The sequence below is a fragment of the Pundamilia nyererei genome, unplaced genomic scaffold (assembly GCF_000239375.1).
Source record: "Pundamilia nyererei isolate P.nyererei 1_Seehausen unplaced genomic scaffold, PunNye1.0 scaffold00123, whole genome shotgun sequence".
Classification (NCBI taxonomy): domain Eukaryota; kingdom Metazoa; phylum Chordata; class Actinopteri; order Cichliformes; family Cichlidae; genus Pundamilia; species Pundamilia nyererei.
Window position 1 is genome coordinate 61,270 of NW_005187524.1, and position 22,945 is coordinate 84,214.

The window sequence follows — 22,945 nt, forward strand, 5'->3', positions numbered from 1 at the left end:
CCTGGAAATTTCCAGCGTGTTTAAAGACGCGCTGTAAGAAAAGCCAGGCTTAGAGCTGGATGTTGGACTATATTACTCATTAACACAGAGCATCCATCAGTATGAGGACTGGATTTCACTACTGTATTGTTATTACTTTGTTGTTACGAATTACATTGCGTTCAGCAACACTTTTTAATAATATAGTACATTTTAACATTTGATTACTTTGATTAATGCAAGTATTAGTGTTTGATTTGCTTAGCAAACAGTATATTATGCCTTATGTTGAAAATAAGACTAATATGATCAGAATTAATCACGGCTGACTGAACTACTGTCCTTGTGTCTGAATGCAGGGTAAAAAAATTTGTCAGTAACACCACCTTATGACAAGGATCAAAGAACTTAAAAACAATATGATCGCTGGCTTTGATCGGTTGTTTTTGTGCTCTATTGTTGACAAAGACAAAGAGCAGTAGTTTTTATATAGCGCTTATATAGATTCAAGGACTCATTGCACACATTGGAAGGTCATTAGTGTCACCTTGTCGTGCATCCACGTGAGTACAGTCAGAAAAAAAACTCATGAAAAACTCATCTATGAAGTATGAGACACTTGGCTTTACATTAAAGTGGCATTCAGTAGGTGGGGTTCCCTAAGAGTCTCAAGTCTAAGTGTCTCAAGTGTGGGCAAAAATGATCATGGTTCTCAGTAATTTCTATTGTGTGTAACTGTTTCCTCCATTTATCCATTTAGCCAAAAAATTTTGTAAATGTAAGGTGCAGAAAGTACAGATACTTGTCTAAAAATGTAGGGAATAAAAGTAAAAAGTTGTCACAAAAATACATACTCGACTAAAGTACAGATACCTGAAAATTTGACTTACCATCTCGGCTAACTACACATTTAAGATACACTTCACCAAAATAAAACCAGAATATCAAATCTAAATGTAAGCGTTTAATTTGATCTCTATACAGGTCACAGTTTGGAAGCTTGCTTGTTCTGCTATCTTTCTGTAATGGTTAATCCACCAGTATGTACAAGCTCTTTAATTGAAACGATTTTTTATTTTTTCAAATTTTCTGTGTAATAAAGAAACAGAAAAAATAATAGTAGCCCATGCTCAAAGAAATGTGGATATAAACATCTTCAAATTAAAGCTGAATCTCATACCAGCAGTGCACTGGCATGTGACTTAACACAACATAAATGTGCCACTGTGCTAATCCCTCCTGACTGCACTGTGTAAACTGACCATCCTCAGGTCTGCCAGTATTGTAATGCCAGAGACAGATGACATAATACAAAGTGATTGCACATCGGTAAATCCAATTTAGGAACCAGAAACACTCAACCTTAATAACTGGTCAACAAGCAGTGTGTTACCGTCACTTCATGTTTCAGTGCTCAGGGACACTTCCCCTCTGTGTCACAGCATGGCAGCTGTGCACATTCAGTATTCCTCTCAATGAACTTTAACTCGTCTGACGCATTTATGTATGTGTGAGTGTCATGTGCCTATACTTAGCAATAAAACCAAGTTGCTCTTGTAGTTCGTCCTTACATTTACATGCTATGCTTTTATGCGATCTCACATGGAAGTAGGAGTTTTAAATGAAAAGTAAAACGCATCCTTGGTGTTAAAACCACTAGAGAAGAAGGCCGAACCCCCGACATTTGCAGCTGGGTATGTAATTGTTGACTGAAATCAGAGCCTACTCATATACTGCTCATTATATTTAAACCTCTGGTAAATCAGCCAGCAGTAATAGGAAGTAATCTCCAGTTTAGGATCAGCGGGCGAGCTTGGTTATGATCACCATTTAGGAAGTTCCTGCTGGGTGGGAGGGCCTAGTCAGGTAAGCTGCCATGGTGTTAAGAGAGTGCACACACAAGAAGAATTGTTTGCTCTTCCCTTCAGCTGTTGAGAGCCACACAAGCCTGAAGGAAGAGGGAAGAGTTTCACTGGGAGCAACATGAATTCTCAGGATGAACTTTCTCATGAGTGGGCGGACAGCCTCGACAAGGCCAGGGTCAATGATTGCACCCCAACGGGGAAAGAAAGAAACAGCTTGCGAGAATACGCGCACTGCCTGCCTCTGGGAGATGGTGATGACACCTTGGAGCCATCAGCCATCGACACCGCGCGGCTCTTTCCGCTCATGGAGACCAGGCTGTACAAACGGCGGTGGGTGATGCTCTTCATCTTCAGCGCCTACTCCATGAGCAACGCCTTCATGTGGCTGCAGTACGGCATCATCAGCAACATCTTCATGCGCTTCTACAGCATCGGCACCCTGGCCATTGACTGGCTCTCCATGATCTACTTTCTCACCTACATCCCTCTCATCCTACCCGTCATGTGGCTCCTCGACAATCGAGGAATCAGAGATGTTGTGGTGGTGGGGTCCGCCTACAACTGCATCGGGGCCTGGATCAAGACGGGTTCGGCGGACCCCAGCATGTTTGCTTTGACCTTCTTTGGACAGTTCGTGTGCTCGGTGGCCACGGTTTATATCCTGGGCATCCCTTCCAGACTTGCATCTCTGTGGTTCGGGCAGCAGGAAGTGTCCACCGCCTGTTCCATTGGGGTTCTGGGAAACCAGGTGTGTCTTTGTTTACCTGCTGGGTTAAAAAAAAAAAGTATGGTGTTATTCACTTTTCTTCTTTAAAGTGGGCGAGAGTGAATGAGAGCTCTGTCATCTTTAACTCTTTGTGCAGCATATTAAAAAAATAGCATGTTTCTGTTAGGTCAAGCTATCTTGATTTGTGATTGAGTGTCTCTCCTCCTGTGGATTCTTCTTTCCAACCTTCTTCCAGAGTGGGCAGGTTTAACAAAGCCAGTCACCTTCTTTGCCACTGGTGAAAACTAATGGCTAGTAATCCCTTCAGAGTAAAGGTTCTTAAAGAAACGATGAACCCAGCATGCAGTACATGTTAGCATGCTGGATGCTGAACCATTTTAGTTCTATTAAAGTACTTCACATACCAGGCAAGCAGTATATGGGAAGTAGAAGGGCATGGTTTACATTACACTGAGCATTTTTACTGTTTAAACATTACTTGGATTACCAGTATCAAAATATGAAGTCATAAATTCTTCATTTTTAAATCTGCCGATAGAAACTAGAAGAAAATATATGATAGGGAACCATTGTCTGACAGAGACTTCCAAACTGTGAGGAGGGTAGAGGGAGAGAAGTGAACAGAGTATAGATCTTTCCAGTAAAAACAGGGATACCGGTATTGTCTAAGTGGTCAAAGTGACTTCCTCTGTGTCTGTATGTGTGTTTGGTTTGTTCTTTCTAGCCAGGGGAAAATTGCTGGGGATGGCGGGTGACTTCCACCGCTTGAGCTGCCTGCTTCTGTGCAAGTTTCCTCACCTTGGGTAAATTAACTATACAGTGAGATTGCACTAAGAATGCTGTGTGCATGGCAAGGTAGTCAGGTCTGCTGGGGCGGGTGTGTTTCACTGCTTTTGCTTTCCTTTTAAAAATCCTGAGAACGGCATTAAACTGACAAAATCATCTGAAAATTCCAAAAAAGGTCACGGGAAATGTCAACATGCATCAAATGAAATCTAATTTACCTTAAATTTACCCACGAAACATAGAGAGTGATAGTTTTATGCAATTTTAAGTCATATCTAAAGTAAAGAGAAAATAAACAGAGCAAATGTGGTGTACTTGGCTACATATCAGTGCTTTGTGATCTCTCCACAGTCTCTAACACTTTTCTCATCTTATTGACCGCTCTGAGCACGCTGTGGTGCCCTTTAACCTCCAAAGCTGAACCATGTCCTCTCCCTCCATCATTAGACCAAACACCGGCGCTTGTCATGAATGTTCTTGTTTTGTGCTTTAAACCCGCTCCCTGCCGATGAAGATGAAAAGGACGCGCTGCTGTCGATGTTTACTTGCTCACCATGGCTTAATTGCTTTGGCTGCGGTCCCTAACACTGGATGCTTCCAAGTTTTCAGGCTGAAGTCGTTTTATGTAATACCTTGGACATTTAGAAACAGTTCACATTAGCAAAAAATTAGGTAAGGGTTCCAGAAAAGCCTGTGACGCTTTGAAGATCAAACAGACATCAAACTTCAAGCGAGGTCACTGTAATTTGGAGCCAATGAACAATGAGCCTGTTTTGCATAGTTTTGACGAGGTTATAAAAAGTCTTTAGTTTGGTTCAAATGTGTGACTGTCTGCTGTGAATGTTTTCTAGAGCTTTTTCTAGTACACTGGCAACAAGGTAAACATTATAGCGAAGGTTCTAATCTGTCTGAAGGCTGTAGAAGGCAACAAGTGTAACCGTGGGTGTAACATTCTCGGACGACTGAAGGGATCGTACATATTTCTGTGTTTCCACTCGTCAAACACTTCACAGGTTTGTTCCTCACAATCGGGAATGTGTCGCGTCACCTTTCCTTCTCTCACCTTTCCCCTAGAGTGGAGGGACCACCACCGGTGTCCCTTCTGGAATGTTCTTGTGACAGTAGGAAGCCGAGGATGTTGGCACTGCTGCCGTGGTATTCAAATTTGGAACGTTTACCCCCACTCCCTTCCCATTTACCCAAGATCCACTAGAAGTGTTGCTTTTCACTGAGGTTGGCTGGGGTTTTAAAAGTTAAATTTAGTGACATGTAATCTTCATGTCAGGCAGTTTACAAAAGAATGGTGACTTACGGTGTTACCTGTCTCTGTTAAACAAAAAACTACAGACGGGTTTATTTTGCTACAAATGGCAAATATGCATATATTTTATGTTTTATAATAAGAGGTGTACCATCACTCACACTGATTGCAGCAGTCAGTCAGATGCCAAACAGGCATTGACATTTTCTGCATCAATTACTTGTTTTTGGGGTGTTTCTTGCTTTTTACAGGGCATCATATCAAAGTGCAAACTTTACCCTTCTTTATGTCTTCAGTGACGTGTTTTGCGTTATAGCTTTTTTAAAATTTGGACATATGTGTCTGTGCGCAGGCATCACCTCAGTCCATAGTTAATTATGTGTCTCTCGCTTACAGTTGGGTATTGCCATTGGGTTCCTGGTTCCACCCATCCTCGTGCCTAACGTGGATGACATGGACGAGCTGGCACATCATATCAGTATCATGTTCTACATTAGCGCAGGCATGGCCACCGCCATCTTGGTCCTTGTGGTCATCGGTAAGTGTTTAAAGGGAAGATGAGTGTTTATACATGTCAGTTATGGCTGGAGCCTTTGTAGAACCATTTTGACCATTTCTGTTTGAAACCTAAAATCGTGTTGAAGAACCTGGAGAATTTTCAGGGGAAGGAAATCAGGAAAAGAACAGAAAATCTGTGAGCACAGAATCATCAGTGAATTTTATGCATTGGTCTCCTGTAGACACTGACGCCACTGTTTGCAGCTTCCAGCCAGCATTGATGTGATCTTGTACTGCCCTTTCTGGCCTTGGAGACGCATGGATTCAAGTCTTGATTGAGCCTCACGTTTGTGTAAAAGAGCTAATGGGTTAGAGTCCTTGTCAGAGCTCTTTACTCACTCATGCAGCAATCGCCCACTGCAAGTCACCTTAAGTGTCACGCAGCACCCACAGCTATTGGTGTGAAAATATATGAAGCAAAGCATCATCTTGACAATTTGTAGTTTCCAGTGTTACCTCACCTTGACTCCTTTGTCCACTAGAAGAATTACACTGCTGTTTTAAATGAGAACACAAAAGAGTCTTTGAAATCATCTTTGCTGCAAAGTTCTCGATATGAACATCCAGACTTGTGTATGGCAGAGCTTTACACAGAGATGTCTGCTCCTCAGCCAGCTCCGCTGGGAAACTGAGCCTGCCCGAGGTGTGCTTTCTAGCGAAAAACTCAACATCCCTTCAACTCCACCAGATGAGCAGCTGCGGTAATTGCTGTAATTGTCCACATTTTGATGAGATGAGTTTTGACACGACGTGAAATACAAGCAGGGGCTCAGGGAGTCATAGCAGAGTTTTATAAAATCACCCCCCCACCTCAGCCCCCAGCTCTGTTAAATTCTCTCTTCACCTCCACCAAGGACTAAAAGTCAGAGAAAGTCAGAGAAACAATGGTGGAGAACCAGTCCCTTGATTACTTGGATATGCTGACTAAATAACTCAAAGCAAATCCTTGGGACACAATCACCTGTGACCGTGACCTTTGAGGTCAAAGGTTTGTGATTCCAGCTTTTGCTGATTGTCGTGTCACGTGCAGAGAACATCTGTGTTTCACTTTACATACTGCGCAGATATATCTGCTTGTCCCATCAAGCAGGTTTTACTTATTTAAAATATATATATAATCACATGTGAAGCACACACTGCCAATTCTAACTACACATAATGTATATTTATGCTGTCAGGAACATGCATCATATTTGGTAACTCACTAAACTCAATAGTGAAAGATTAAATGCAATAACAATACAGAAAGTGTTACGGAATCAATAAATAGAAGAAATACTGAAAATGTCAACCTGTTATTCAACAAAACCTGTTAATCTACGACTTATGATAGGAGGAGAAAAGTAATAACAATAGCCACCTATATTTGGTTAAATTTGGTGGCTGACTTGATGTCCAGGGGTCAGGTCAGATGTCACCCGCTGTGTTAGACACTTACCTGCATTTTCTTAGAAAGGCTCAGTCGAGCATCACATGGACCTTGTACTGGAGAGCTGGCAGGTTAAAGATTATTCCAAATTCTCACATGTAACTCTGTTGGACAATGTCTAAAGATGTTCAGGGCTGCTGTACGTGTGTTAAAACCTGCTTCGGAGACTGATATCTTATCTTTATAAGCATGTTTACTCATGTTTGGAGTCCACTTTTGCTCTTACCTCAGCATCACACTAAACTTTGCTCTTTGCCCCAGTCCGGTGTTTTTCCAGTGCTGTCCTACTAAATCTTATATCTTAACCTCCAGAAATGCTGCGTTTGTTTGTGTTGCTTTTCAGTGTTTCAGGAGAAACCTGAGATCCCACCCAGCCAGGCCCAGGCACAGGCCAGGAACATGCAGCCTGATGAGTACTCCTACACAGCCTCCATCTTGAGTCTGCTGCGCAACAAGCCCTTCATGCTCCTGGTGGTCAGCTATGGTGGGTTCCTCCCTCTTACCCGTACTAAACATGCAAACTGTAACAGTCAGCCCCACCATTTCTAGAACTAAACTTTTACCCTGACAAGAGTTAAGGATACTGTGCATTATGGTCTATGTAACTCTCGTTCACAGTCCTTATCGGCCTCTGAGCACATATATGAGCGAGTCATTAAAACGAATAGAGTTTGTGTAGCACTGTTCTGATTGTTTTTTGTGATAGCATTTTTTGGCTCAAAGGTCACTAATTAGTGACAACATAGGAAAGACAGACCAAAGTTGTTCATGTTAAAGGGCTGTTTGAGTGTGTTAGCAGCTGTTTCTCAGACTACAGACTTCTTGCTTTCTTTCTAATCCTTTTAAAATCCATTTCCTCTCCTCCATCTTTAGTTTTTGCCAATTGTCTACCTTCAGTTATTATAAGAAGAATCCTGTGCTGAGTTTCACAAGGCAGTTGTTTTACTAATACCCACACACACACATTTATTGATTCACGTGTAGTCAGTTGGAATGCTAACATGATAAGCTGCTGGGAAACAGAAATGTTCATCTTTCAGTTTAAAGCTTTCAAAAAAGGAGAAAGTTTTTGAGTAGGGGGAGTATACACCCTAAAAATGCCCAAATAATCTGATTATCATGTCTCTTATATTGTGTGAGGCTCTCAAGAGTTTTTAGGTAGAAGCACCAGGACCCATCTGGTCCCCACATGAGACCACCTTTCTGTGCAGATTGTCTCAGAATAAACTGTTTTCTGTTTGTGGTCTACAGGCTTGAATGTTGGCTGCTTCTATGCTATTTCCACACTGTTGAACCGGATGATCATTGAGCACTATCCTGTAAGTCCCTATTATAGCCTTTTTTTTTTCATGTTTGTCAACTTTATATTTTCTGCCTTACCTTCTCTAGTCTTCCTTGTGGCTTATGCTCAGATTGAATAGGCCCAGCAGGTAGACACTATCTGACCGCATTTAACACTGAGCTATAAAGCATCCAAAGATATGGTCCTGACACAGATAACAGGAGTATGATTGTTACGGCTCAGTGCTTCTAGGAAATGACTGCATATTGTGACTTCACAGGTGCAAATGCCAACATTTTCTCTTTCAGGGTGAAGAGGTGAATGCTGGGAGAATCGGTCTGACCATTGTCATTGCTGGCATGGCGGGCTCTCTCATATGTGGCATATGGCTGGACAAGACCAAAACCTACAAGTAATGTATTTCTTTTAAACCCCGATTTTCAATGATGTGGACTAAAATCAAACACAGAGCTGTGTTTTCTAACAAGAACCTACATTTGAGTCAAATCCTAAATATACACCATGTCCATCAGAACATGGCTACACTGTGATCATAAAATGAACTGCACACCATTGCACCATCAACAGCTTAAACCATTGATACAAGGCAAGATGAATACATGATTTCATGTTATTTATTTTAACTTTTGACCCTACCATCCGAATGTCACAGCAGAGATTGAGAGTCATCTGACCAGGCGACACTTTTACAGTCTTCTATTGTCCAATGGTGGTGAGCCCATGTAGTTTAAGATTCCTGCCGTTAGCTGAAAGGAGTGGTAAACCATGGCATTCAAATAAACTAATGTCATTGTTTTCTACAGTCAGATTCTGATGGAGCTTCATGTGCACATGTAAAAAGATGCTCTTCTGAAAGGCAATGTAATTTTCAGTCCTCAGGATCAGCATTCTCACTTCTTCTCTGCAATGTTAGCTGTACTTTAAAACATCGACTCCTTGCATGAATGTCCTTTAAGTCACTCATCCATTCACAGAGAGATGTCCAAGTGAATTAGACCATTTGATTAAAAGAGGCAAGTATTAGGATACAACATAGCCGAGTTTTCTGTGTGGTGTTGCTCTCTGCTTATCTGAACTGGCAGGCTGTACTTTACTGGTACTTCAAAGTAGCTTCTCAAGCCTTTTGCCACTGCATGTGATGGAAAAACAGTAATCATACATTACTTCTTTCTACAAAATGACCACTTGCTTTATTCTGCAAGTTAGTGATTTAGTGTTGATAAACTGCCTTCATTAATGTGGCATAAAAATGTTTATGATTAGAGGAAGATTCTCAGTCCACAGATTCCTCACATGCCATTAGGATGGTTATCTGTCAGAGCAGTTAAGCCCAGATTTAGAACGTGGATCCAGAGTGAGCCGGAGGACTGTGCAATATTAACAAAAATGTTTTGCTGCTTGTTTTACGCGTGGTTGTACAAGAAGCAGCTTCAACAGAGTGAATTTGTTTTTGCAGATTGGCGTTGTTGTGACAAGTCGTTGGTGACACAAATTAATGGCATTCATTTTTGTTTGGGGGGGGGGGGGTGAACATTATCGCTTGCGTTAGTCCTTATTGTGCCCGTCATAACATGTGCTATGATACATGGCTTAATGTCTTAAACTTTATTGTTGATGTTATGCTCCTGTCTCCACAGACAGACCACCTTGGCCGTGTATATCCTTTCTCTAACTGGGATGCTGGCCTACACCTTCACCCTCAACTTGGGTCACCTGTGGGTGGTGTTCGTTACAGCTGGAGTTTTAGGGTAGGTAACCATTAAAGACTATGGACCACCATGGCCATAAACATCACAGTAGGCTCTAGCAGCCAACAGGTAACAGAGCTGTGAATGATCTCTTATATTCTGTCATGCAAATGTGATGGAGGGAAAAAAAAGATGTTTCTCATACTTTTATTTATTTAAAGAAAACATTTCGGCAAGCGTCAGCAAAGTGAGAAATGCTGAGGGGCTGCCAGCTGTTTCTGAAGCTAAAGGGTTTCCGTGGAGCTGGAAATCCATTTATTGGAAGTGTTTAGAAAACTGCTTAGCTAAACAGAAGCTTTATTGGCCCATGCGGGTTGGCATAGCATTGACACTATAACCTCGGGGTAATGTTGAATCGTATTGGTCACGTTTAGAGTCCCGCTCGAAACTGATGAAGCTCTGTGTTGTTCAGTTTCTTTGTAGCAGGAATGCTGCTTTTTGAGCAAAACTTAGTGTTCCACAGTCCACAGGCTTTGTCAATAATTGCTATTTATGGTAAGCTGATTATGCCCATATCTGGTTTCCATAGCAATTCCTTTGTCTGCTTTTCACCCAGAGAGGATGTATTAAACCTCAATATACTTGTCCTACTTTTACATTTGTGGAGCATTTTTTCTGCTGGTTTTTGGACAGTTAAAAATAGTTGAGTCACAAAATTCTACGCTGAACAGATCAGACACTTGGTTTTATATTTTAATTCACCTATATTTTCTGTCTTTCTCCAGTTTCTTTATGACAGGATACCTGCCTCTGGGTTTCGAGTACGCAGTAGAGCTCACCTACCCAGAATCAGAGGGGACCTCGTCCGGACTGCTTAACTGTTCAGCTCAGGTCGGTAACGTTCAGCACGTATGACTGCAGAGAACAAACAAATAACATATCATAACATGTCATGTTGTTTGGGCCTTTAAAGAGCTTCTCACTCTCATTTCAGATCTTTGGAATCATTTTCACCATAGCTCAGGGAAAGATCATGGATTACTGGGGAACTTTAGCTGGAAACATATTCTTGTGCATCTTTCTGCTAATAGGAACAGTGGTGACAGGTGAGATGTTAACCTCATCTCTGTAGATATCGGCTGTTTTCTTTCCCATGTCTGTGTGTGATACTCAGACCAACTTATGTGAAACCATTTTGTGTTGGACTTGCAAAGACTCGTCTCTTTCATAGGCGTATGCTGCCTCCTAGTGGCTAAATTACTTTTCACACTATATTAAAGTTGTAGTTAAAGAGGACCAAAAATACATATTTTTTAGCGCTACATTTTTATCGTTGCTCTCTACTAGAGTAGCTTTGCATGATTCACAGCTAAAAATAACTCATATGCCTCATTGTAAGCCTTGGTGCGGCCTACTCCGAGTCTGAAACAATCTGACCCTTCCTTTTAAGTCAGCTTTTTTCTGTTTATGTGCTCTGCATGCCTAAAGTGACAAAGGTAAGGATATACACTGTCACTGACATCATACAGAGCTAAGAGCAGAAACCACATGTTTAGAGGCGTCTGCAGCAGGAGGTTTTGTCTTGTTGGAAATGCCTCTAAATGCACTGAACTTATTTGAATAGTAGGTCTTTTTTCCTTAAGACCTTTTTGTTATGTTCTGACATGTAAAACCTTAATGGCAGGAGTACCTTCTTTTTACCACAACCATGCTTGTTAAGGTCTTACTGTCTAACTGTGCATATCCTTCGATATCCTTCCTCCATCATCTCTGAGTTGTCACAGGAAGGGGGATATCTTTGATTCAATAATCTCTGAGCACCAAAGGATATTCTGCATGCTGACCCAGAAAATTAGTTTTGAAGAAAACATGTTATATAAAAGACAAGAAGATAACATGGGAGTAGCAATTTTAAAACTTCCACACCAGTATGCTGTTCTATTTAAATTTAACTTTATTTTGCACAAAATCAATCATCAGTAATTTAATGTGTTTCATAATATTATTATTATTATTGCAGGATTTATCAAATCCGACCTCCGACGGCAGAAGGCCAACCAACAGGTTGAGGTGCAGACAGTGAGTGTAAGTACGACTGTGTGTGTTACATGAAGTTAGAGGTGGGATGTGTGTTAGAGCCCACCCTGGCTCTGGATTGAATGCGCTCTGAGTGGTTTTCTGCTGGTGGCTTCTCTGCAGTCACTTACATTGCAGTCTGCTGCGGCAGGCTTGGATGCAAAGCGAATGCAGGCGGTCGTCCCGCTGCCCTGGTTGCAGCTTTCTCCGCAAGCTGCTAAAAATGTCGTTTTCTCTCAGCTATGCTTCGTCTAACAGCTCTCTGGCTCGCTCTCATTAAAAACACGTTTGCTTATTCTTTGCTTTGAAAAGCGTTGCTTTGGTTTAATGCTTACAACGGGTGCAGTTGAGAGCTGTCAAAGAAATATTTTCAGCTAAAAAACTTATATTAAAACCAAGTATTAAAACGAAATATGTGGTGACTTTTGTAACTTCGGAGATGTTCATGCTCACCTGTCGCCTTGCTTTACGTCAGGCTCGGGACCTCTTGCTTTCTTTCTTTGGCCTTTTTGTCCTTCTGATATTCCAGTTTTAACACTACAAACGCAGCTTAAACACCAGTAATCCTGCACACCAGTGGAAGTCAAAGTGATAGTAGTGCAGTAGATTTAAAAAAAGAAAAGAAATGAAAAAAGAACAAGAGATGTATCTAAATAATAAATAAAGCAGAACTAACGATACATGCAGTTTCCTGATCAAAGGCTGTGCTATAGCTGGGTGTGCAGGTGTCTCTGGATGCACTGGTGGTGTGTTATGAATGAGAAGGTGGAAGATGAGGGGGACCCCTTAGGGCCCCTCAAGGTGTGACCCCAAAGCTATCATTCCAGCCTGCAGGCTCCCTGTCATCGGTGCAGGACTACGGGGCCACGTCGTGCGGCAGCCCCTGGCAACAGCAGTCTTGACATTAACCCACAAGCTCACAAACACCAAAACACACACCTGCCAAGGTAGGGTGAAAAAAGGGTTTTAACGATTGTGTACACGATCATGTTTGCATTTACTTGAAGGTGTTACCGGTTAAACTGCAGCGCATTGTACTCGACTGCACAATCAGCCCTTTAAATCGCACAAACAGACTCGGTGTCATTGTGGAATTAAACGTTTATCCGGTGATTGCAACTCATCTGAAGTTCATTGTGAAAAGACACGTGATGAGGTGTACTGAATGTGAAGAGATGTGTGTTGCTGATATAATATTGATGTTGAACTCTGCTGCCACTTCACTCATTTTACTGCATCACGTCTGTCCTTTGCAGACAATTACTGCTGATCTGGAAAGAGGAATCTCTCCACCTGAAATCTTGAAAGAGGTGAGGTTGTGAGGAAGACAGATCTTTCTCTGTCCAAGATCTCAGAATATCACCGTGTACAGATTAAAAACAAATAAGACACATTAAAAAACAACAACAAAAACTGACATATAGAGACGCACAATCATGCACAAACGACTGAGGAGCTGAAAGCTGTGAACTGTAAGAACATGGAGGCTGAATCACAGAGAACAGTGTTGCTTTACGGAGTTCTGTTTGGACTCTGTGATGCAGAAATCCACATTGGTATTACACCCCAAAGCACCATGGGGGAATGCACTTTCAAGGTTTTTACATCATGGGATGATGGCATTTTACATGTCTTGTTAGGTGCAATGTATCTGCCACTTTAGTGACTCCAACCTTCAATCTAACTGAATGCCTTTCCTAGTTTTCTTCTGACCGGTGTTAATGTAGTGTTTTATGCATTTGACTGGCAATATTGAAAGTTTTCTAATATATGACCAACATTGTGTGTAATTGAACTCTCTCTTTACATTGATGAAGGTGTCTCATGTTAGTGTTCTGTGTTTAGAATATGTGTATTCAATGCAGATTAAGGACTACGACGTGTTTACCTGTCAGGCAGCCAAGTCACCTTTCGCCTAATTGAGGCTTTCGTATCTGTCGTCTGCCGTTCAGGATGACAGTATTACTTGTGAATACTGCTGATGCAATGTATCTGAGTTCGCTTTGAGGGGGGGGGGCGGTCAATATTGGCCCCATTTTACTGTGCTTGACTTCTTTAAAAAGACACAAGAGGCGAGAATGTCCGGAACGCAAAGGATGTCAGCACAGCGGAAAATAAGAACAACACAATGGGAGATTGCGACTAATCAGATCTACTGCCCTTATCATTTTGCACACTTTTTATGTGTACTTTTTACTTTTGGTACTGTAGAATTATACAAACAGGCGACAAATCGAAGGGAAATCCATCAGAAATATGTCTTGGGTGTTGGGCCAATACATGCCAGAGTCGGAGTAATGCAGCTCAGTTCTTGTGGAAAATATTACCTAATTTTGTGTGAATAATTGTAGTGGCAAGCAAACATAAGATGGCCAAAATCTCCTCTTTATGGTCAATGTGGTTAAATTCTGATGACTTTAAAGGCTTAACACATCTTATTTTTTATAGTCATTAAGTGTCCCAAGTGTCCAACAGATGTGGCCTGATCTGAGCACCACTTTGCACAGTTGTGCACCGATCCTGAGTGGACCTAAACAGTGCCAATCAAATGCCCTCCACCTGTTAGAGCCCAGGGTCAAAGGCTCAAGTGGTTTAGTGTTTTCCTTCGTTTTGTTGCCTGTGTGTATTTTATGCTGTGTAACCAGTAGTTGTACAAATTTTTACTTCAGGTATTTTTAGGAAGTTGTCTCGAAATGTTGATATTTAATTAGGACTTTTATGTGTCTGTGAGAGGTTCTAGTTCATCTTAGTCTTAGGCACTTTAAAGTGCTGTGAATTTTCCACACCCTTAGAGTTTTTGCTATTTTGGCATGATGTGTAGTTGATCCAGTCAATAAGGAAAAAATGAAACTGCAATACAAACTATGGGATTTTGAACACTGTACCAAAAACAGAAACTAAATTAAGAACAAATCTATATATTTATAGATAAATAAGCCCTAGCTAAATGTGTCTGTGTATTTTTGTATTTCACCACAATGTGGCCATGTTTAAATCAGGAGATTTATGCTTTCTTTAACCCAAATATGAGAACAGAACAAAACTGGGATTTCAGTCTTTAGCACAAACCGTGCAAAAACACAATTACACCTTGAAGGACACTTCAAACAAAGGATTACAAGACTACAAAATACTATTGCCACAATTATTACAGCAATAAAAAACATAAAAAAATCAAGATATTTTTTAAAAATTAAGTTTTATACAAAGTTATTTGTGCATAAATTTCCAGGATGTACAAATCTTTCACAGCACACAACAAGCATCAAACCAACCTCTGCTGTATGATTTTTCTAATGAGGTGCGTGGTTTTCTTCTGCGTAGCCTTCCGAGATCTTTGGTACATCTGGGCTTGCTTTGATTGAAAGACTAGAAAACGGTACTTTCTCTGCTCTGGTGCAATAAAACAATCATGGTGACGAGAAAATGTGTACTGTGGTTCTGTTTCTGCGGTCAGTCAGCAGCACCATAGCAAAACCGAGACTGAGAAAGAATACGCTATCTGTGCTGTTAGGACAACATAAAACTCCAGATATTGCTCTTTTAAATATGAAATTATTACAAATTCTAAAGCAGCACACATTGACCACTGTATTGTAAGATATACACCAATCGATCACAACATTAAAACCACCTGCCTAATCTGCTGTGTTCCTCTTGTGCTGCTAAAACAGCTCTGATTCCTCATGAAGGCAGGGTCTTTGAGGATGTGCTGATTGGGAGCATGACAGCAGCAGTTGTCCCCAAAGATCAGCCTTGCTGGGGAACATCCTACAAAGGCTCATTTGGATTAGGGACTACTAGCGTCTTCCTGTGTTTGAGCACATCAACTGCAGTCGTGGACCAGGAATCCCAGGTCCCGACGTTTCCCAGCAGAATATTGTAGTTTCACAAGATAATGGTATTTATTTGACCTGTGAGGGGTTTTAATGTCATGGCTGATCTGTGTAAATGTAAATAATGTCACAGTAGAAAGTGAATTTACATCAGTATATCCTGTTCTTCAAGGCAAGAAGCAGCACACGAGGACCAGTTCACAGAAGGCTGGTGGAGGTGGATTCAGTTCAACAACAGGAAACTCCAGATTGCTGGGACTCAGTTATGCTTTTTCTGTCGCGCTCCAACTTCCTCCTGTGTTTCTGGAAAACACTGGAATCCAATGAGCATTCCTATGATGGAAAAACCTGCAAAAACACAGTGATGTACTTTTAACTGTGTATTCCAGTGTGTTGTGATTTAACTTAAGACGTCCTGATGGGGAGTCCAACAGAGGTTATTATCACTATTATTCATTACTCACTAGCCACAATGAGAGGGGCCATGACTCCGATAGTCAGCGGTGCAGTTTTATAGATAAAAGCCTCAGATAGGAAGTGGCCCAATGCCAGGACAAACGTCCATAAGGTGATGTGATACAGCCTGCGAGAGCCAGGGTTACACAGTGAATAACCCATAGACTTCCACCAGAAATGAGTTTTTATGGTGCAGGAAACAACACGATGCCTTACGTTCTATTCTGGATATCAATGGCGCAGGCACAGCGAATGATCGATGACAGCAGCGTCCAAATACCAAAGGTTCGAGCTTGGAGACCATTTACTGAGAAATTAAATAAATACAGATACAATATATTATGATAGAGAGCATCCATTATTAGTTGAGAACAATGCAGGAGGGTTTCTTGGAGCATTTCTTTCTTTTTTTTTAACCTTTTGAGCAGGTTTAGCTGAGGACATTGATTTATTATCTAATTCTAAGATCTTATACACTAACCAGACACTTTATTAGTTACACCATGCTTGTACCAGGTTGGACCTTGTTATGTTTTCAGAACTGCCGTAATTCTTTCACAGCATCCCAAACGTGTTTTATTGGATTGACTTCTGGTGACTACAGAGGCCATTTGAGCTCAGTGAACTCACTGACATGTTTGAGACCAGTTTGAGATGATCTGAACATATCCAGTAGATGGGTACACTTATGTAATCATGGCCACAACAATACTCAGTCAGGTCGTGGAATTTAGCACTCAGTTAGTGCTAAGGGGCTCAGAGTGTCCCCCCCCAAAATACCCCACATCATTACACCATCGCCACAAGCCTGAAAATTTGGATTTTGGATGGATTTATACTTTGATGTTGTTTTACAACAAATTCTGACCCTATCATTTGAATGTCAAAGTAGAAAATGAGACCACCAAACATTTTTCTGGTCTTCAGTTGTCCATTTTAGCTGATCCCTTGTTACCTCAGTTTCCTGTTCTTAGCTGACAGCGGTCGCATCTGCTGCAGTCTTTTGCTGCTTCAAGGGTCCACATATTGTACTGAGTTGTTGCCACATGTTTGGGTGGTGAGATAGCAGTTGAACAGGTATACCTAATAAAGCGTCCAGTGAACGTAGAGCGGTGTCTGGTTTGTTATGCCACCTGTAAGTGCATTTTTCTGGAAGTGTGCCGCAGTACAGAAGTTTTCTGCAATACTACTTACTATGGTGAAGATTATAAAAAAACAACATTTTAATGCCCTAAATTACTATGGTTTATTCAAGTTTTTAATACAAAGTAAGAAAAGAAATTCAATATTGTGATTGCACAGGATTAGAATTATTGTTGCAGTCCAGATCAATGGGAATAACAGCAGCTTATAAAAGGCAACACAATACTACAAAGGCTACAAGGGCTAATAATTATTATAAATGAATGCTTTCAAACTAAGTATATATTTTCCAATCTAAAGTGAAGTCTTGCTAATAACTACTACTATTGGTTTGGCTCCTATTAGGGAGAAATGGCCTTGTATATTCTGATTATGATTAATAAAACATTTATACGTGCTCTATATAGACTCTGCACGCCAGTGATATGCAGGCTAATAGGTAATTAGTTGATGATCATCACGTGCATTTTAACATAAAGTGTTGCTTGGTATTCGAAGCGTGTGGTGTTTGCCTAATTTATACTAATACTAGAGTCACAAACTAATAATCACGTTACTTTTAAGGTTGTCAGGTTGCACATTCCACTTCTGTCAGAAAACAAAATCCAGTTTTCTCACCAAACTCTGGCATGCCTGTGTAGAGCTTTTCGGACAGAAAACTGTGATCTCTGAAACTCTGCACGGTGTTTCCCATCGCGATGACGGACACCATCACCAGCCAGCTCCGCAGGACGTTCAGAAAGCGACTCATCTCTTCTGTGTGGAAGAAGCACCTGTCAGAGAGGAAAACTCTGCCGGTTCACTGCAGGACACACCACTCCGAACTACAGGTCAGTACAAACCCCGGTTATATAACATTAGCATTGGACGGAAGAATAGATGTATTTCTATTTCATGTCTAACATAAGACATTAGCTGGCAATACATCAGTAACTCATATGACATAACAAGCTAACCCTGGATTAAGCAGGTTTCTACAATTAGCTAGCCTATTATACTTTAAAATATCACGAGTACGTCATGTATTTACCTGACTGCGCCTGTCAAACTATCATATTCCCGACAAAACAGGAGTGTACTGGCGCTAGAAAAAGTGGGACTGAAGCCAACCGAGTGGCGAGTCTTTCAATCTTGCCTCGTGGGGTTAACCAATAAGAGCGCTTAAAAATGGCTCCTGTTAATCGTACCATGATTGTGATTGGCGATTTCAGGCGTTAGGGTTCCGCCTATTTTTTCCCTCTAACCAATCTACATATAGCAATCCTGTCGCGTGTGGACAGTGCTAGACTGCGTCCAAACAAAGAGTAGCTGTAGAGCAAGAGAATTATGCAGGTGACGTGCCTCTACGAGCAAGGCTTGGCAGCCTCCTTTGTAACGTTTCCGAGCACTTATTCCGAATCTAAATCCCAATTAATTATATTATTAGGTAATTGTGAACATGAAAAACTGCATCTATAGAAAGACCTATGAAATAATGCAAAATACGTTCGAATTTTGACTCAACTAATCTACGACTAAACACGGTCTAAAATACGATTTTAACAAGCATTTATCCACTGGAAGTATATATACATTCTCTCACAATCTTAATTCAATAATCTTTGAAAGCCATGCATTTATTTTATATAAAAATAGATGTAGATTTGAGGGGTCCCAGTATTTTGGAAAATGCTTTAAAAAAGTTATAAAATATTATAAATGTTATTAAACATTAAGGCACACCAGCTCACTGTGCAGCAACTGAAGCAACACAACAATATCAAAATATAAAGAACATATGAAGGAAATCGCTCTTTGTAATATTTCTATTGAAATGTTTTTGCCTATTTATTTTAAATGTACGGGCAGTTCAAAGTTTCGTCACGTGGATCAATATTGTCGCGCGCATGCGCCTTTCTCTGTTGCTATCCACTTGTTGTAGTTACAGGAAGATTAACGGCGATTGCTGGACCTGGCGATACCAACTAGCTTACTGTTAGCAGCCTCCACAGAAATTCAAGGCAAGTTTTTGTTGTCCGGGTATAGTGGTTAACTCATTTGCCTTGCATGTGAAAGGTTCCCGGTTCGTTTCCGGGAGGAAACACAAACCCACCCTCAGAGTGTTATAAGCTAATGTACTCTCAAGTGCTGGTCCCAGCCCAAAGGAAGGGCATCCGCGCGTAATAGTCAAAATACGCGGATCTATTTGCTGTGGCGATCCCTTGGGAAATAAGCGAGCAGGCGAAAGTACCTTCTTTCTGTTGCTGTATGTATTTGTACTTCATCATAAAAACCTCAGTGGTGTCAAATTAAGCAGACTTTGCGTAGTTGACAACGCGTGCAGACATAAAAGTAACGCTTTATTTAGCAGTTTGGTTTTGTCTTAACCATAGACTGTCTATAACGTGTTAAGATGATTTCACTGCCACAGCAGGCAGACTTAGAAAGCAGCAGCGGTTCTCAGGTGAGAGCATGCTAACTGTAAATCACTGTAGGACGGTGTTAGTGTTGCAGTCTTCGTGTTAAGCTGTCGTGGAGCAGAGTGTTATTAATACATCGGCGTTTTTATGAGATCATCTTAGAAGTGACTGTTGTGTTTGCCCTTGGATGTTGCAGATGCCAGGGTAAACACTAGATACTTGGTCCCACGAAGATTTCTCCGGGCAGATGGTACCCCCCTTTGCAGTGAAAATGCCAGCCGTGATCCGGGATAAAGAGGACTCTGAATCCTCCTCAGAAGACGAGCAAGAGTAAGTACAAGTTAGCAGTTCATATTAATATGTCTGCTGCAGAATAAAGGACAGCCTGTGATCTAAACAGAGTCAAGGTCAGAGGTTATAGAAGCGCCTGGGATTATCTGCTTTATATCACAAATAAAACAAGCTGCCTCAAATCTGTCTTTTCTCATTTAAAGAAAAAAGCAACAACTCTCTCAATCAATGCTATTGGTGCCTTTGTTTTGAGTATTTTGTCCTTCAAGAGGAGCTACTGTTGCTTGTTTGCAGACACACTGGAGAAGAGTAGGATATTGCTCACAGTCCCTGCAATCCCTGTGGGACTTGGCAAGTCAGTTAACTTCTTAGCCTACTGATCCTCTTGGCATACTGCATAAGATTTCCAAATAATACATATTGTAATAGGACATTATGGTGAACTAAAAGCATTGTTCATTTTCTCTCTCATTGCAAGTTACCAAATCAATTTAAGGTGAAATGTAATCGGTGAGGGATTACAGAAGATGTCCTGAGCTCTGTTTAATCATTTATGTCAAGATACATGCAAACAAAATGACACCTTCAGGTGTCTTTCATTCTGTATAATTGATGACTGCCATTTAGACAAATGAGTATATATCCCTCTGCTGTGGATGCACCAGCTGGTCTTTGCTTTCTTGTCTCGGTCTAATAATTCCCTCTTAAGCCGTGCTTAGTCATACCTTTCTGGGTTCCTCTGTATCTGCTTTTAGGCTCCATCTCCTAAATTAGTTTGGATTGCTTAGAGTTAGCATTTAACCTTCAGGCTACCAACGCTGCATTTATTGACATGGCAGTAATTATGCACTGAGATGCTACAACATGGTTGTTCAAAAATATCTACCCCATAAACACATTGCAAGAGTAATATTGCAGTAGTTTTATTTTTTAAACAACTGCTGTCTGCAATTTTTTACTTGCACACAAAAAGTCTTGACACCATGAAAGAAGTGTTGACCTTCCTCAAAAACACAAAAGGAAAGTCACCATGACTGTGATAAAAGGACAGTACTGTTTTGGTGCGAAAATGAGAAATAGGTGCCGCGGTTTACTGAAACAGCAAACACACAAGGTAATATAGTATATAAAGCAAAAACAACGTTTTTACAATTCTAAAGAGCTTGAAAGTCATATTTTGTTTGACCGCCTTTGTTCTTCAGCACAGCCTGAACTCTCTTGGGCAAGTTCCGGGCATCTTGAAGGACTTTCAAAGCTCTTCTTTGGATGCCTTCTGTTCTGTTCTCTGTCAAGATGATCCCACACTGCTTCAATAATGTTGAGGTCCAGGCTCTGGTGAGACTGATAGTGTTCCACTGTGGGGTTTTTAATCCAGGTATACTTGTACTGCCTTGGCATTGTATGCGGAATCATTGTCATGCTTAAAAATGAAACTGTTTGCAATGAGATGCTTTTCAGATAGTGTTGCATTGTAGAAGAAAATGTGAAACCACTTTTCTTTGTTTATAATTATATAAATAATCCACAACATCACTGGCTGAAATGTAGCCCCAAACCCTGACAGAGCCTTCAGTGTGTTTTACAGATGGCTAAAGACAAATTCTGGATTCACCACTCCGTAAGGCCTGTTGCTGCGCAGTTCTTTTGAATTTTGGGATTTTTCTGTCCTTTCTCCCTGTTTGTCTTCCTTAAGCCTGGCTTTTTGACAGCCACCCTTCCACTTAAACCATTGCTAATGAGGGCTTGGTTTAGAGTAGCAGATCAACTGAAGAGCCAGATGCATCTCTCAGGTCGTGTGTCAGATTTGTACTTGTCCTATTCCTTAATGAACATTTCATCTGCTGTAGATAGTTTTTTTAGACCTGCCACATCTTTTTCTTCTTTAACTTGTCCAGTTTCCTTTTTAAGGGCACACTGCGCATCTCGCTACACAAACAGTTCAGCTAATAGCTCTTTGGAAAACAACACTGGTTCACGCCTTGAGTTTGGTGCCTTTTAATGCTTGCTTGTATTATAGTGAGCAAAATGCAAAGAAATTGTGTACCAGTTTTTCTTAAGTTCAATTTAAAATGGACAAAATAACAGGAGTATGCACAGTTTCACTTCTGGTAAGTAAGGTTGCACTCTTTGCCTTAATTACAGTGTATGCGGACCTTCATGCCACATGGGACGGCTACATGGTATAACATTACAGGCTGTCACAAAAGATGCACAGCACACATAAAGGCGAAACCATCCATTGGAAACCTACCATGGCAGAAACACAAGTCTACAGCACAGGCCTTTATTTCAACGTTTTGTTGAATTTAATAAAAACAGAAAAATCATAATCAAGAGAATAAATGTTTTACAAAATGCACCCTGCACATGCTGATAGATGTCTGTCCAATAAGCCGTTCTATTTAAAATAAGATAAGATATACTTCATTTAGCCCATGTGCCAAAACATTAAAGACAACCTATAACAAGTTTAGATAAAGTACAATAATGCAGTAGACGTGGGACTGGAAACAAAATGTAATAGAAAGAAATGTCAGTTCCTCTTTGAATTTTACTGTTACAAATATCAACAATGCTTTAAAAGTACTAATATTGCACGATCATATTCAGAGATGATGGTGGTGATGTTAACACATTCTTCTGTATAAGATCTTAACATCTTGTGTGTATGCAGGTGTCTGGGTAGTCTCGGTGATGGCTTACGCTCATGATAAACAACAAGCTTAAATACTATCAAAAGACTCCTCTTAACAGTGAGCAACCCAGCCGTGTCAGTGCGATAATCTGCGATATTGTCTCACATACCTGGATACTTGAGCTAAGGGCAGCAGTTGCTTGCATGCCCCACCTCTCCCACTTATCAAGGCTGGTCATACCTGATTGACTTCTACTCCATCATCATGTCACCTTATCTTATTTTGACCCCCTGATAAGCAGGCTGTGTCTGGTACTGTGAGACATTCTCGACTTTTACAAGGGTATTTGGAGTACTGTACATGGGTTTGTTATTGCCCGGCACCTCACAAAGCTCTGAAATAAACACCACGTCACGCGGCATTCCCGCAGCCTTAGGTAAGATGCCCATATAGGTCAGTTCATGTCATCCTGGAAGATTTTGGGCACTGAAATTCACCCCAAAGTGCATCTC

The 22,945-nt window shown here is 40.9% G+C and overlaps 3 protein-coding genes across 8 annotated transcripts in view; 2 read left to right on the forward strand and 1 right to left on the reverse strand.

Annotated features, from left to right (window-relative positions):
• Window positions 1-12,995, forward strand: part of flvcr2a (FLVCR choline and putative heme transporter 2a) — a 26,113-nt gene extending 13,118 nt beyond the window's left edge. The window contains exons 2-12 of one of the 2 annotated variants that reach the window (XM_005742696.1): window positions 1,908-2,592; window positions 5,015-5,156; window positions 6,949-7,089; window positions 7,857-7,924; window positions 8,196-8,299; window positions 9,546-9,656; window positions 10,382-10,487; window positions 10,591-10,702; window positions 11,617-11,681; window positions 12,500-12,619; window positions 12,929-12,995. In XM_005742696.1, coding sequence (XP_005742753.1) covers window positions 1,963-2,592; window positions 5,015-5,156; window positions 6,949-7,089; window positions 7,857-7,924; window positions 8,196-8,299; window positions 9,546-9,656; window positions 10,382-10,487; window positions 10,591-10,702; window positions 11,617-11,681; window positions 12,500-12,574 — 1,554 coding nt within the window. In that variant the 5' untranslated portion in view covers window positions 1,908-1,962 and the 3' untranslated portion in view covers window positions 12,575-12,619; window positions 12,929-12,995. Of the gene's footprint in view, window positions 1-1,907; window positions 2,593-5,014; window positions 5,157-6,948; window positions 7,090-7,856; window positions 7,925-8,195; window positions 8,300-9,545; window positions 9,657-10,381; window positions 10,488-10,590; window positions 10,703-11,616; window positions 11,682-12,499 lie in introns of both variants that reach the window. The other variant, XM_005742697.1, reaches the window with a different exon arrangement.
• A 26-nt stretch (window positions 12,996-13,021) lies between these two features.
• On the reverse strand, window positions 13,022-18,236 carry erg28 (ergosterol biosynthesis 28 homolog). Of its 2 annotated transcripts, none has more exons than XM_005742695.1 (5): window positions 18,138-18,236; window positions 17,726-17,863; window positions 16,181-16,271; window positions 15,973-16,091; window positions 13,022-15,856 (listed from the first exon to the last, which is right to left on the reverse strand). In XM_005742695.1, the coding sequence occupies exons 2-5, from the start codon at window positions 17,856-17,858 to the stop codon at window positions 15,768-15,770; spliced, it is 432 nt and encodes a 143-aa protein (XP_005742752.1). In that variant the 5' UTR covers window positions 17,859-17,863; window positions 18,138-18,236; the 3' UTR covers window positions 13,022-15,767. The 2 variants fall into 2 exon arrangements, with proteins under 2 accessions (XP_005742752.1, XP_013768747.1); XM_013913293.1 differs by having other exon boundaries at window positions 13,024-15,856; window positions 17,726-17,880.
• A 923-nt stretch (window positions 18,237-19,159) lies between these two features.
• The window catches only part of ttll5 (tubulin tyrosine ligase-like family, member 5), a 56,618-nt gene continuing 52,832 nt past the window's right edge, over window positions 19,160-22,945 (forward strand). For 2 of the 4 annotated variants that reach the window (XM_005742704.1, XM_013913278.1), the window contains exons 1-2: window positions 19,221-19,352; window positions 19,703-19,836. In XM_005742704.1, coding sequence (XP_005742761.1) covers window positions 19,754-19,836 — 83 coding nt within the window. In that variant the 5' untranslated portion in view covers window positions 19,221-19,352; window positions 19,703-19,753. Of the gene's footprint in view, window positions 19,353-19,702; window positions 19,837-22,945 lie in introns of all 4 variants that reach the window. The other 2 variants (XM_013913276.1, XM_013913277.1) reach the window with 2 other exon arrangements.

What these genes read in the sequence shown, in the direction of transcription:
- erg28 (XM_005742695.1), bottom strand. Translation starts at nt 17,858, where the DNA reads ATGAGTCGCTTTCTGAACGTCCTGCGGAGCTGGCTGGTGATGGTGTCC. An exon ending in CACAGGCATGCCAGAGTTTG is followed by an intron (nt 16,272 to 17,725) that starts GTGAGAAAACTG and finishes TTAATTTCTCAG; the next exon opens with TAAATGGTCTCCAAGCTCGA. An exon ending in ATTGATATCCAGAATAGAAC is followed by an intron (nt 16,092 to 16,180) that starts GTAAGGCATCGT and finishes TGGCTCTCGCAG; the next exon opens with GCTGTATCACATCACCTTAT.